Source organism: Struthio camelus, chromosome 12 (genome assembly GCF_040807025.1).
Source record: "Struthio camelus isolate bStrCam1 chromosome 12, bStrCam1.hap1, whole genome shotgun sequence".
Lineage (NCBI taxonomy): Eukaryota > Metazoa > Chordata > Aves > Struthioniformes > Struthionidae > Struthio > Struthio camelus.
The window spans coordinates 5670612-5685674 of NC_090953.1; the positions used below are offsets into that span (position 1 = coordinate 5670612).

Below are 15063 nucleotides of genomic sequence, written 5' to 3' on the forward strand. Positions count from 1 at the left end.
ACCTATGCAAGATAGGCAATCCCTCTCCTTGCTTTTCAAAAAGCTTTTGTGCGTGCAGGGGTAAATATTGTGCAACTGGGTGCTGACATACTAATACAATCACCTTCTGGTGTTATCCGTGAACGTCAGTGGCAAGCAGCCTCTCTCTGTGCTCAGTATCTGGTTTATTGGGAGACTGATGATGCTTCAAGGCACTGTAAGATAATGCAGAGCTTTTCGTATTCAAAAATATTTGGCCAGGTTTAGCCTACGTAGTTGCTTCCTGCTTGCACATGTTGTGTGTCACCACGTCTGATACCAAGTTCTGCCAGTAAAAATCCAGGAGTCAAGGATGATTGGTTGTTTTTGGTGTTCAAGTTAAATCCCCTCCCTGAGGAGTGCACTCTGCTGCATCCGGGTCCTCTAACTCACACTGAGAGGTCCTCTCCTCCCTACTTACACAACTTTCCCATTTGTCCAGCTCCCACCCCTCAACCTCCACACTGGTGACTACTCCTCTTCCCGTTTTTAACTCTGTTCTACTATTTAAAAATAGTAAAACATCCTTTTTTGCTGCTCTGCCCATCTGTCTGCCCATCTCTGCTCTGCAGAGACTTCCAGTTGAGTCTTGCACTGCAGGCAAAGTATCAGTAAGCAGTTCTGCTGGGGAGGGGAAGGCTGTCCCTCCAAGGCTGTGAGAGCGGCCATAGTTAGAAGCAAAGCAGAAGGGCTGGGCTGATGTTTGGGTGATGTTTTTTTTATTAGGCCACCACATTTGCTGAGTGTTAAGTAAGTCCTTAAAAATTCTGCCTAACATGGTATTTAGGTATCCAGCCCTTAATCTGACTGTAGTTACTTATTATTTGAAAGCACAAATAATAATAAAATCTGCCATCAAATGACACAGCAGATATATATTTATATAAAAAATATTTGGGGCTATTCTGCATGCTTCAGGTTATCTGAGGAAATCTCTTTGTAGGCATCTATCAGCACCAGCACTTGCTCCCACTTTCACCTTGCATGTCTTGTTCTCCCCATCCTACAGACAACCAGATGGCTGCAAGTAAGCCAAAACTAAGAAGGATTTCCTCTTTTCTTTTGAAGGGATGGGTGCTCAGAGGTTTATCAGTAATACAGTTGTACTTAATCAGATAGAGCCTGTCCTGTGTAAGTAAGGCTGATAGCATGTTGCTGGCATAAGCATCTATTCCAGTGAAGTAGCGCTTGAATTAGCCTTTTGCATTCCATGTAAAGCTGAACAGTTTCACCTGTAACTTGGGTTTTACCTTTATGACAAATCATTATAGTCATCTTAAATGCTTACTAATGCAATGATGTTCTAGTACAGCTTTTATATAGCATCACCTCATATTAGTAATTATTTAGAAACTATGAACACTACATAATTTGGAGCAAGACTGTCATCCACTCTATGCTCTATATATGTATAATTTTAACATTTGAATGACCAGGCTCATCACAGACGTAATTATTTCTTCAGAGAATCTACTTTGCACACCAGCCTGTGCTATTTGTATTGATATTAACATATTATATAATCAGCTTTAGAAAATGCAGCTGTCTGAAAGCCTATTGCTGTCCCTGTGCTCATTTATTCCCCTATGCAGAGGACTTGAAAGCAGCAGAATTTTACTATAAAGGAGGCATTTCCACGTGTGCTTTTTTTCCTCCTTTGGGTAGTAGAGTGATTTAATGCCTTCAAATAAACTCTATCTGCAAACTATGCCTTCTAAACACTTCTTAGGTGAAGTATATAGTACAGATTTTACTAAATGAGTTAGATGTCCTCTTCTAAATGTTAGAGCTAGGTAGTGAAATAACGCAATACTCTATTTAGAAAGTTGGAAGCCACTTTTAAAAACTTTTTCAGAAACATTCAACTCTTGTCTGAGGTGGTCTTGTCTGAACTGCCTGAACCTGCCCCAGTTCAGGAGCTGACTCTCTTACTCTGTATGAGAACTGTACATTTGAATTCAAACATCAGAGTATCACAGCTACCAACTCAGGCCTGCAGTCTCTTCTGCATCCCTGGGCAGGAGAGCACCTCATTGTTTACTACCTGCTTGGGCACCTGAACATATTTTCTTAGATAATTAAAACAGATCAGGAGAAATAATCCCTTACAAATATAAGCAGAGGATGAAATGGAATTGCTACTGTTAACTCAGTGAACTGGCATTTTAGGCTCATCTATTAAGAGACCTTTTAAAATCTAAGACTAGAATTTGAGGTTTTGCATTTTCAATGATTTCTATGAGTCATGACCACCTCTGCAAGCCCTAGCACCAGCTTCATCCAGTAACTGATGATATTGAACTGTGTCTTCCCCTAGCTTTCCTATGGTGAGGTTTGCGTTCTTCCAAACTAATGCTCAAACTAAGTAAGGTTCTTGGAAGCAGGACCCCGGCAGATGTTTCATCCTCTCATTTATGGCTTAAGGTGACCTACATGACAGATACCATTCAATGCAGTTTGTCACTCCTTTCTCCATGGTAGGAGCTACTCTTCCTTTTTTCATTTGGTATTCTCGTTCCACACTACAAAAAAAATCAAGGTAGCTCTGTAGTATTATTTAGATCAGTTATTTGCAGAGTAAAGATAATCTTGTCTGAAAGAAACAGAGAAGAATATCCCATACAATTAATACATGAGATGTCCTTTCAGAAAGGCAGTTAAATCATGCATCCTGCCACTTTAGTCATTATGGATAAGAAAGGCATGATTAAGTCTTGTATTATTACATGATAGTAGCCATAAATGAGAGCAGGCCGTGTTTGATAAGTGTGTTCCAACTCTTAGTTAGCATGCGTGGATAGTTCATGGAAAGAAAGCAGTGAGATGACAAAGGCAAATTTTCTAGGTCAGAGAACAACTGTATTATGTACATGCTTCAAAGGTGGTGGAGTATAGGTATTTCTTGACATTACAGCTGTTTGACTTGCAGAAACTGAGAACAAGATGGCCAGCATTGTAGGTTTTACACTTTTATTAACAAAGAAGAACCCATAGGGCTCATAGATTAGTACAAAATACAATCATGTTCCTGTATGTTAAAGTTTTCAACAGCATGTTTTTTTCTTTTGTCTCTTTTAAACTGTTTCACAGTTAAGTTATAAAACAAAGCCCCTGCATATTGAACTTATTATTGTGCAAACAGTAATTATTTTAAGGACCTATTTCTGCACTAAGCCCAGTGTCAGAGAGCAGAATTTGACCTTATTTTCATCCCTCCTTTGAAGGACCCTGTGTGCTTCCTAAGAAACACTTTCTAGTTGTTTGTTTTTTTGCAGCAAACAATCTAAGGCCACAGTTTACCTGCAAATAATAAAAAAACAACCAAAAGATTTAGAAAAGATGCACCTTTACCCTTCATGCTCTTGGTTGCTTGACCATGTTTATACCAATCAACTAGCCAGGTAGCGCAAATCACCTACCAGGAATTGCAGTCAAAAAAAGCACCTAATGTTCTTTAAGCTAATATTTTGAATTCTTAACATGCAAGTTAATATGCAGCCACGCTATTTTTCAAGTAACTATAATGATATCCGTTTAAAGAAAATATGTTTGTTCCCTTTCAAGGTGATGTAAATAAAAATCCTGCATTGATTGAATGAGCACACAGTCGCTTAAATAAAAAGGCATGAGAGCTACATCTTGCGACTTAAGACAAATATTCAGTTTTAGAATGCCTTAACACATGCACTCAAGTTTTGGTTGAAGCTGCATTTGCTACAGAAGACAGAATTTAAACCTTGCAAATGAAAAAAGTAACTACAGTTTGGAAACGTGAATCTCCATCAGTATACCTTTTACACTGATGTAAAAGTGAGCTGAGGTGAAGTGCTAGAAATCAAACAACATAAGGAAGTCATACTAAAAGACGACTAAACATATAGATCTATATATGCCTGTAGAAAAGTCCCTGCTTCTTAAATGAAGATAGATTTCATATAAAAATCATTTAAGCTTTTTTAAACTGCAGTTATTTATGAAATGAAGGAAACAATTACTATTCTTGCAGTTTTCGCAGAAAGTACAATGTTTTACCACATGAAGCACCTGGTTTTAACCCCAAACACTTCTGTAAGACACATGGAATAGTTCTAGCAGTTCAAAATCCCCTATAATTTAAAGGCTTGACTGTAAACTTGCATACTGAGAATGCTATGTTTCTGCTCCTTTAAGTGTTGACGGTGTTGCCACCGGGTGGATTATTTATACCGACTGATGCTTGGCAGGAAGCAAACATTCTACTTTAAAATGAAGGCAGCAAAGGGCCAAGTAAAATGCTTGTGCCTTCATTCTTAGCAGCAACAAACTCTCACTGTTCTAAATGACCTGAGGAAGAAAAACATTAAAATATTGCACCAAAACAAAATTAGACAGCAAAAAACAAACATGGAAATGCACTAAAAAAGAAAAAAAAAAATAGTACAGATAGCAAATGACCAGTGCAGCTCCTGACAATAGATCTATAAACAAAAATGCAGGAGTAATGAAAAGCATTGTGCCCTTACCAGAGGATTTCGTTCCCCGATGCCTGCTGTCACTTCAGTTATAAGCTCTGTCTATTCTGGGTATCTTTACACTTCTCCCTATGCCTCTGATCTCCTGTTCACTGACCACAGAAACCGTTTAGGGTCCCTTTGAGAACCCTGAAGTATACTGGAGGTTTACAAGACTTTTTTTTGGTCTCAGATCTGACTGTAAGTAAATATCCAAAACAGAGGTAGGCTTATAAAGGCTTCTGAATAAATAAGTAGTGTCCATTTTGCTAAGTGTATCTGCTGTTGACAAAAGGATTCTCCCTTGCCATGCTTCCGCTTATCATGCTAGCCATAGGCTTAAGATGCAGAAGAAGAACTACATTGTAGAAGAGGCTAGAATAAATTCCCTTAAGAGATCCCTTTAAAGAAAGCATAGTGCATAAGCTCTTATCAAAGTTCAGTTTTCCTTTACATAGTGTCTTTCATTCAGTAAATGGTTGCCTTCATAATATTGCGTAATAGCTATTTAGTCATCCACGTGTATCTTTATATTCAGTATGAATGATGAAATAGTACCACTTGACAGATGTTAGAAGGGCATGTTCTCACGAACGAAAAAGTTAAGCTGGAGTGAAAACGTCACTCTGTATTTTAGTAGCGTTCCTTTCTTGGATGCAGACAGTGCAAAACTGAAGCCCCAAAAACCTGGGGAATCTTTTGGACATGTGTTCTTACCCTCCGTTCTGTTCTACTACCCAAGTTCTCAGTATCAGGATCATTACTAGAATTCTTCCACAGTGTTCCTTACAACGTATAAGTCCTTTTCTCTTCCAAATATCCTTACATCTCTTCCTTGTACTTTATACAGTACATCCACTTTTTAAAAAACCTTCAGTGTTTTCTGGTACTTCTCTTGTACCCCAAACGTAGCTGCTCCCGTGATATCCTCTGTGCAGATTAATCCAGCAGATTCTTTTCCATCACCCAACATGCTCATACCTCCATCTCCATTTTCCTTGGCCTTTCTTGTATGCAAACCTTAAGTTCTGAAAAAGAAAACTGTTTTCTTTTTAGCTGCACTATCAGCTGAAGCAGCAGAAAGATAAGACATTCATCACAATAATGCTCATTACAAATCCTCTTCAGAGCATGAATGAAACTGGCTGAATTTCTTCTACATCAGTAGGATGTGGATCAATCTACAGAGGGAAGAAAAAAAAAAAAATCAATGATTACTACCAATTCTTGCATTTCTATATGTGCGGTTTTTTTGCTATCTGACAAGAGAAAACACTTAAAAATTCAGCAGTGGCTTTTCAAAACACTTGTTTATTTTTTTTTACCTCTGAATAAAGAGGTGGAGGCTGAAACCGGAACTCTTGTATGTAAGCAAACACAGGACAACATAATCGTTCCTCACAGTCGATTGGTGGTGGATAAGCAGGAATGTGTCTTGAGAACTCTTCCTCAGACACTACATCAGCATAATTTGGTGGCGCTAAAAAACACAGAAGATACTACTGTCAAGTTTCAAACTATTCACTCACAGATAGACAATACGTGCATCACAGTATCCAAGACTATGAAGACCATTTATATTAAACATTATAGGACTACTGTTGAATTGTAATATTGATGAATATATTGCGCTTCATACATCTGAAGCTATGTGTGTTTAGTGAGCTTAGGTGATTCTGCAGGCACATTACAGGAACAAGATGCTTTTAGGGCTACTCCAGCAGCAAACCTGGCTTCTATCAAGCTACGCTCAGTAATGACTGACTTTAAGGTGCCTACCTCCAGAGCAGAATTCCCACTACCAGAATCAGTTGAAAGTAGTCAGATAGGTAAGGAGGGTTGGAGTTTGGATTTTGAGTTAGGTGCCTCACTTCCCATGAGTCCTACTGTAATGGCCTTTGTCTTCTATTCATCTAGTCCTTAAACTGGCACTACTATCCTTTTGTTATAAACAGTACTAAGCTGTATTATAAAAAGCTCAATAGGTATTACCTTCAGGGTGTTCTGGCATGGTCAGTGCCAGCCAACTCATATCCATACTAAACTGGCTGGTAATGCTGGAGTTCCCGCTTGAAAATCCAATGCATGGAATTGTGCCAATCACCAGAGGCATTTCAATCATCAATTTCTTAGCACCAGGGATATGGACATACACCTATGTGACAACCCCCAAATTAAAAAAAAAAAAGAAAAAAGAAAAAGACATCATGAGACCCCCATTCAAGTTTTACTGCTAGAAGGTACCATACTTCCTATGCTGCAGTTGTTCAAAAACTAGAGGATTTCTCATCCTAGCTAAGTATAGTTAATGCTCTGACAGCTTTCATTATTTTTCAGCCATTTCCTTTTCTGATGCCTTATCTGTAGGTGACTAAAAAGCATTGACTGAAATATTTGCAGAGTTGACTTTCAGTCCTGCCTTCCTGTTTCTGAAAAGAATGACAAGAGCCCATTCAGCTTAAAATACTTTCCCCTAATAACCTCTGCAGATCTAAACCAAGCTTATTCTTCCTCAAGAATGTTTTACGTGTTCCCCATTATTCCCATCCTTCAGTTTCAGAATTTGCTCTTCAGTCTCCCACCTATATATCATATTTATTCTGAAACATTTTTGTTCCCTACTTCAGAATTTAAGAGCTGCTCAGTAAAGAATACTCTTCTGTTCCCAACTCAGTGTCGTATTCAAGAGAATGAGTATTTTTAATGAACATCTGTACTTACCGCTAATGAATATTCTACTCGAATAATACAGCAGTCAAGTATAGAAGGGGATACAGGTGGGATTTTCAGAGTTTTCCCATTCCAGGTATCTGTACTCCCAGAGGCAATATGGTTTCCTCGCACATTGGCAACCATCTGACGGAAAGTCTTTGTCTTCCCACTGGCCAGATAAGTTTGTGTTTGGAAAATGGCAGCTTTTGGAACAATCAAACGAGAAGAGCAATTCTCAATTTCTGCATAAATTGGTATGGCTTCCCCTAAAAAACAGAGAAAGTCCAATGAATAATTAGTATTTACCAACTTTCCTTTGGGAATATGAAAGCGTGCTATGCAGCACATATATCTGCAATGTTATGAGAACAATACTTGTTAGTTTCTTCAAGCTAGTTTCTTTGCAAAGTGGTATCCAGGCAGAATTACAGCCACCTACTACATTTTATGTATAAACAATGATTCATTTTGAAACATTAAGCATAATATGAACAAACTTTAAAAGCTTTATTTTCAAAGTACGTGGTCTTCCTTTCATATAGTACTAACTGAATTCCAGAATGTTTTATTTCCTCAATGTAGCTCATGTTACGAAGATCGCAAAGAAGCTGCTAAAGCTCACTGTTACACAAATGTAAATCTACTGAGTACATAAAAAAAATGGATATATCCCCCGTTTCGTATTTTGTCCCATCTAAAAGCGTTTTTTTGTTCTGTACACTCAAATGTATGTGGTCTTTCCATAAGACTATTAACAGGACTACCTTTCAACAGTTTATGTTCCCAGCAGGGCAGAGGGGGAGGATTCTTCTTCTTTTTTTTTTTTTTTTTTTTAAAAAGCAAATTCATACAGATCTGACTTTACTGTCCACTAACTGGACCTATTCTTTCAACTGTTTTCCATCCATCAAATGTTGGCTTTGCAGAGATCACAAAAATCCTTATTAGGTATCTAATATTCACATTCTGAAGGGTGAAGATAACTACTCTTACCATTACAGTATCCCTTCCTCTCAATTTTGGCACTCAGAGACACTGGCCCAGAGGTGAAAAACCAACAGCCAACCATCTTCTCCTGACTTCTTAGAACAGGTGTCTATAAAAGAATATTTTTCATTTTATGGCATGAAGCTATCAATCACTTGCAATTTAATGTTACGTGCATCCATCATTGAAATCTAGCCCTACAATCCACTTGGGCCTAAACCACTGTACTATGTGCTGCAGCAGGATTTTTATCTTGCTGTGAAGTGGAACCAGGGTTTGGCTATTTGAAAACATGTCTGTTTAAAAATCCCAGTCTGCACTTAAAATGGGTCGGGTATCTGAAAGAGACCTATGTCCATTTGAACTTAATCTGTGTGCAAACAGGTTCACTTAGCAGATTTTACAGGTGTGACTTTTTAGCAGAGGGAGTATGTTCTGTCAGACCCTCTCTCTATATTAAGTATTTATACCCACCTTCCTCAATGCAGGGGGACACAAGATTAGTTTCTTCTGCAAGTAACTAATAGATAAGCAGGTAAACTATTTTTAGTTTTATCATCCATCATAAAAATGGCAAACGGGTACACAGTGGGCTAAGCTGATGCATCTTCATAACTTGCAAGCCACACAAGACCAAAAACATTTACTCTCATGTGATGAAAATAATCTTAGTTATTCATGAAGGACTGTCACATTAGATGATATTTACACTTGTCTATATAAGATTTTAATTAGAATAAGCTTGCAACATGTAAGTACATGGGTTAAGGGTGCAAAAATCCAACCTCACTAAAACTCCAAGCCAGGATCCAAGCTACTTAAAATGATTCACTGGGCACTGCTGCAGACCTATAGAGATTTGAAGCAGTCAGTGCAATTACAAAGTCTTAAGTCAGTGCAATTACAAAGTCTAAAACTTGTGTAGTTTTGCACCGTTTTGGAGGAAGCCTGGTAATTTAAGACAGGCAGTGCGCGCTTTCTTTGCCCCTTAGCCCTTTCCTGCGCAATAAACTACGGTCTACTCAATACTATCCTTGCAGCACTTGGACATGCTGTCTTCACACTGCTAACATCCGTTGTTGAATAAGAGGGCTATGTTCTGCTCACAGATGTCACTGCCAAATTAATTCTGCAAGTTCTAGCTCTAGAAAGAGAGAATAAAATGTAAGCATATAAAGGGGTGGTGATGGGGGAAGAGCGCTCAAAACATCCCTTAGCTACATTCATATTATGATGAAAAGTTAAAATTATCCTAGGATTTTAAATAAAACAGAAATTACTCATTCATATTTAAATGAATAACCATTTAGATCCAGTTGCTATCATGAAAGTGCAAGGTATAATTTTGTATTATTTTCTTAATATGGGTTGCGATAAAAGAATTCAGCTCATTTGCTTCCATCTTGCCTATTTTCTCATTACTTAATGCCTGATCTTTCTTATTACTCTACAGTATTTCTAGTGATTATCAGAAGCTTTAATGTGGCCAAATCTGTCTTAAGGCAATAACTGAAAAGAACTCTGAAGCAGCTGCATGCACACACTTAATGTTCGAAAACGACATGCAAAATGGAAGGATATATAACATAATGGCCAGAGCATAAATGACAGGCTGGGCATGATTAATACTCTTCTGTAATTACCATTCCTCAACCTACTATTATTGAAGACTTTAGGACACTGCAGCCCTCTGAACGTAGTTGCTTTGGTAAGAGTAACTTCTTTATGCTTGTGCATTATTATTATTAAGCCTTATTAATGTATTTCAAGCCTGCATAACTTTTTGGCAAGAGCATCTCTGCCAGCAGGGATGTAATCAATGGTATTAAAAAAAGCCACTCTGTTTGCTATTCACACACCCTAAGATCATCTATTTATAGAGAAAAGCTTAGGGAGCTTATATGCTTTCAGAAGTCAGAAAATGACAGTCCAGAGTAACATGGAAATGGTTATGGTCGGATGTGAATGCTTATTGGAAATAGGTTTTCTGCAGCTGCCTTTAAGGGGTGGGGGTACGAGGGGAGGACCCTCTTACCAACAAAGCAGGTGAGTTGATATCGATGTGGCTAATAACCTGAAGTTCTGTCTGCACGCTTTGATCAGGTGCTGCAGGCCTTTCCAGAGTTGCTTTCACATAGTACTGAATACTGCCATACTTCCCAGTAAAAGAGGTCACCAGAGGCCTGAAACAAGCAGTCATAAAAACATTCCTGTAAGTTTACAGTTCAGTTCCAAACACAAACACTTCCTGTGTATATAAGTGTTTACCAGTTTAGAGCTCCTACTTTTAGGGCCTTAGGAAAACTGAAGCAAACAAGGCATGTCTAGAGGGTGGTTGATTCAAACGTATAAAGCTTACCAATCAGTTTGGTATTAAAAAATGATGAGTCAAATTACATTGCTTCAGTTAGTTTTCAACAACAAGCAGTGGCCAACACAACCCCTTCAGGTTGCATCACTTCACTTACTCTTGTGGGAGCTGAAAGCTGAAGGGAAATTCATGTCTTCCATCTAAAAGAATTAAGCTTTCTTCACCTGTAGGACAAAAATACATAGTATGTTTTACTTATTCCACAAATAGAACAACAAAGCTCCTGCTTTATAAATTATTTATGAGTAATTTCACCAAGATGCAAGGGACTAGGAGGAAAGTTTTTATTGATCCCAGTGGGTTCTGGATTGGAGCCCACACTTTATTTATTCTGTGGTGTGATTTCAATGGAGAAAAAAAAAAAAAAAAAACAAAACCAAGGAAACATGGAGACCTAAGCTTCAGTTCAGGATTCTGGCCAACTCCTACTGCAAAATGGCTTCTGGAAAGAGTAAAATAAGTGTCTTTCCTGTTTTAACAGGGCAGCAATTAATTAATTATTTTTTGCAAATAACAGACTTAACTCCTGCACTAAAACGCTGCCATGTAACGCTGTATTTCATAATGCTCTCTTTATTACCAGCATCGACAATTTATCGCAATACATTCACAGGGCCCGCTGTAAAGTAATTTTTACAGGCCCAAGTTTACTTTTGCTGCACCGACACTCGAGAACCGTTTCACGCCTCTTGCGCAACAAAGCGGCGTTCCCCTTCACTTCTGACGTCCTGCCATAGCGCTGCAGTGTTTCAGCGACAAGAGCGGCGGTTTAAGGCTAGAAATGCCAAGCAGCTCTGCTTTCCTGCAGCCCTCCCGGAACGGGGCCAGCCGCTCCCGGAACCCCTCGCCGGTGCCCGCACGCTGCGGGGCGGCCCCCGCCGGGCGGCGGCTGACGCCTGACCGAGCCCGGCCACCGCTGTCGGGCGCCCGAGCCGCAGCCCGGCCCCTCCTCGGCGCTTCCCCGGGTAGCGCGGGTCTCGGCACCGAGCCGTCCCTCCCCCGCCGCGCCACCCTCGGCCTTCCCCCGCGCCGCTCGCCGCCGGCCCCGGCAGCGCCCTCACCTGTGGGCGGGCAGCGCAGCAGGCTCTGCCGGACGTCCAGGTAGCGCACCTCGGCTTCGCGCCGCGGCCCCGCGCCCGGCACCGCCGCCGCCCCGAAGGCCCCCGCCGTGCCCACGGCGCCCGAGCCCTCGCTCCAGGCGACGCGGGCCCGGCCGGCCGCCTCCAGGCGCAGCCCGCGCAGCGGCAGCGCGCCCGCCAGCTCCAGCAGCACCTGGCCCGACACCGTGTCGCCGCTGCAGTAACCGCTGCCGCGCCGGGCCTCGTCCTCCAGCACCAGGGCCAGCGTCTTCACCTTCCCGCCGGCGCCCAGGCCCGGCCCGGCCGCCGCCGCCGCCATCACCCCCGCTCCCGGGGAAGCCGGCGGCCGGCGCTGTCGACGGTTGCTTTAAAACCCAGCCGTCTCCACCAGGTCCCGCAGGGGAAAGTCCCGCCCCGCCCCGCTCCTCATTGGCCCGCTCTGAGCTCCTCGCGCTGCTATTTGCCGCGGGTTCCCCCTGTGCGCCCTGCTGATTGGGTCGTCGGCCAGAGCACGCCCGGCCGTGCGTCACGCTGCGTGATCAGGGCGGCCGAGCCAATCCGGTGGGGGCGGCTGCTCGTGGACAGCGCCCCGATTGGCAGGGCGGCTGCAGCTGCCCGGCCAGCTCGCCAATGGCGAGGCGGTGCCACCACGTGCACAGCTTGTGGGTAAACAGGGGGCGAATGGGCGGGGCCCGCCTGGAGGGGTGGGGGCAGGGAGATGGCGGCAGAGGCGGGGCAGTGACATGGCGGTGGGCTGCCACCTCCCGTGCCCTGGGCAGCCCTAGGGCCACCAAGTCTAGTGGTGGTGGTGGTGGTGGTCCTCATCCTCCTCACGGCCCTGCCACCGTGGTGCGGCCACCACCCCGGCAGCGAGCCCCGCGGCGAGGCCTCTGGCCCTCAGCAGGCCTTCATCGCTGTCAGGGCTCGCTGAGGGCATCGAGCGGGGCAGGGCCAACGCCGCAGCTTTGCCCCGGCTGTGCCGCTGGGTTGCTTCAGGAAGACCGTGTTGCCTGTGTTCACCCTTCCCTTGGGTTGGTGCCAGCGAAGCGGCATAAAGGTGGATTTCGTCTTGTGAATGAGCCGCTCTGGGTTACCCAGTAGCCTGACTGCACCCGCGCTGCGTTTTTCTACGCTTTGCGAACAGAGAAACGCCGTAGTTCAAAAGCTTGTCTCCACAAATTTTGTAATTAGGTAGCTAAACAGATTCACGTAGCTAAACAGCTCTTCAGAGTAGCGCGCTGTTATGCCTGACCCCTGTAAAACAAGCCCTTTCCTACAAAAATTTTGGAAAGATGCAATACTTGAAAGATTTATCCACTGACATAAAAGCAAGGTTTGTCGTTATTTCCGATTTGTAAAAGTATGAGCCCGGGAGAAACCACAGCATCTATTTGAAAAGCGACAAATGTATCTATGTTACGGAATGAAATGCCTTTTGTATGCTGAACAGTGGCTAAAGCTATACCAGGAAGTCATACTGTATGATCGCGCGAGTCTGTATCAGTGCCTCTTCCGGAAGGCGTGTATGCTTAATGACCAGCCTGCGCTTCCACTGCTAACGAAGGAGTCACTTCCTAGCCTGAGTCACATGCGTACTTGAGGTCTCTCAACAGCAGTTTCTTCCTGCCTTCCTCTCTCCCTCCAGTGCACTGGCAAATACCAGCCTGGTGGCTCCATGTCAGCCGAATCCCCAGCTGACTCAGTTGATTACTTGGTTTTTGGCCTTGTCTTTTAAATAACTGATGTGATAATGTCAGGGTTTCTCAGAGTCCATGACATGCCTTTGTCTCTGTCCCATGAAACTTAGGCTCATCTTCAAAATTACCTTAGTGATGAAGAACTCTTCCTTGTTGAGAGCCAAGTCAGCCTTTCGAATACCTTTTGTTGGGTATGTGTTAATGAATCTCAGTGTTAATCAATAACAATGTGAGGAAAAGTAATGTGAGTACAGATGAGAGGAATTAATAGGGATTATTTGGACCCTTGCCCACAGGTTCCCTTCTCATACTGGAGAAATATGTAAGTGAATAAAATAATGCTGTGATGGTTGGTTGGATATTTAAAAAAATTGTTGGATACTCATATCCCTTTGTGCTTTCTGAAATAGTTAAAAAAACACATTTTAAACGAACAGGTTATTTGAGAAATGTGTTTTTTTCAAGTAAAAAAAGTGCATTTCAATCGGATTCCCAATTTTCGTGGAATCAGCCCCATTTGGGTAACTATATGGCAAGCAGAAGAATATGTGATGCTAGGCAGTCGTGTTTATAGTGTTGTTTTCTGGGTGAAGAGAGAAGAAGAATCCTGAGTACATTTACGGAAACTGCAAATGTTCCATCATACTTGGGAACTGTGGTATATAAGGTCTTACTATCTTTGTTGTTTTTAGTTAAATTAAAGTAATACAGCTTGAATGTCTAATGTCATATAAAACCATTCTTTATATCCATTTCTTTGCATTAGCAAATATCAGGTTCGTTTTGTAGCCAGCAAACTGAACACACTTGGGTACCGAATATTTGCTAAATTAACTTAGGCACAATATGTGTACGCAGTTTTTTGCAACTGATTTTGAAAGTCTGATGCATATAAGAGCAAAATGAACTCTATTTTATTCCTGTATGAATTAGAACCTGTGAAAAAAGAATTAATTCTCCTATGGATATTATGCAACCATTTAAACTTTGTCTCCCGTTTCTTCTTTGCAAGTTCAAACGAGCTGGATAGGCAAATGACTATACATAGCCAATTGCATATGAAACAGAACATTATACAGAATTAGTTAAGAGCCTTGAATAACTGGAACAGTTAGTCCACGGAGGACACAGTGTCAATAGGAAAGCTCAGTTACAGTTAGATGTTACTTGTTCTAGATGTTTGCTCTTTAATACATTTTTTTCCAGAAGGATTCGAGGACTAGAACTTGCTTGTTGAAATTATCATGAGGTGACTGGGTCTTTTCTCAACTACCCTTCTTGGGAATACTTGCTTGTGCATGAGACATTTTAGGTGAACAACACAGTGAAGTTGTAATATGAGTGATGGAAACCACAACATCGCTATTTTAGTTCCTGATAAGCCAAAACGAAGGAACGAGTGATGAACACGCTGAGTGTAGGTTTATTTGTGTGACTGTTTAAGTGTGGGTGTATGTGTGGAAGAGCAAGCGATATATTAACACAGTCTTATATTTTCTTGTCACCCGTTTTGCCACTTTATTTAGGACTATGTAAGGAACAGCTGTCTGAACAAGCTAATTAATGCACAAGTTAGCCTGTAACAGTAAAGAATACCCGAAGATCTTACTTTAAAGTATCCTCAAAGCTGTGATTATTTCTAGCAATAGTCACAGACTTATTCTGAAGGTGAAGGAACTGTAAGAACATATTATCAGCTGCGGTAAGAA

At 41.8% G+C, this 15063-nt stretch overlaps 1 protein-coding gene and 1 long non-coding RNA gene across 2 annotated transcripts in view; one reads left to right on the forward strand and one right to left on the reverse strand.

Moving 5' to 3' along the window:
* LOC138068945 (uncharacterized) overlaps positions 1 to 15063 on the forward strand; it is a 203734-nt gene that overhangs the window by 146517 nt on the left and 42154 nt on the right. The window lies entirely within an intron of this gene.
* Positions 2972 to 12039, reverse strand: ARRDC4 (arrestin domain containing 4). Its single transcript, XM_068958619.1, has 8 exons — positions 11640 to 12039; positions 10676 to 10742; positions 10243 to 10390; positions 8214 to 8316; positions 7230 to 7486; positions 6501 to 6663; positions 5834 to 5988; positions 2972 to 5689 (listed from the first exon to the last, which is right to left on the reverse strand). Exons 1-8 carry the CDS (start codon positions 11974 to 11976, stop codon positions 5633 to 5635), a joined length of 1287 nt encoding a protein of 428 aa, XP_068814720.1. The 5' UTR covers positions 11977 to 12039; the 3' UTR covers positions 2972 to 5632.

Bases quoted from the DNA above. Each gene is read 5' to 3' on its own strand.
- ARRDC4 (XM_068958619.1), bottom strand. From the start codon at position 11,976: ATGGCGGCGGCGGCGGCCGGGCCGGGCCTGGGCGCCGGCGGGAAGGTG. The intron at 6,664-7,229 runs GTAAGTACAGAT...GTTGTCACATAG, and splicing joins GAGTAGAATATTCATTAGCG to GTGTATGTCCATATCCCTGG. The intron at 5,989-6,500 runs GTAATACCTATT...TGTGTTTTTTAG, and splicing joins CATGCCAGAACACCCTGAAG to CGCCACCAAATTATGCTGAT.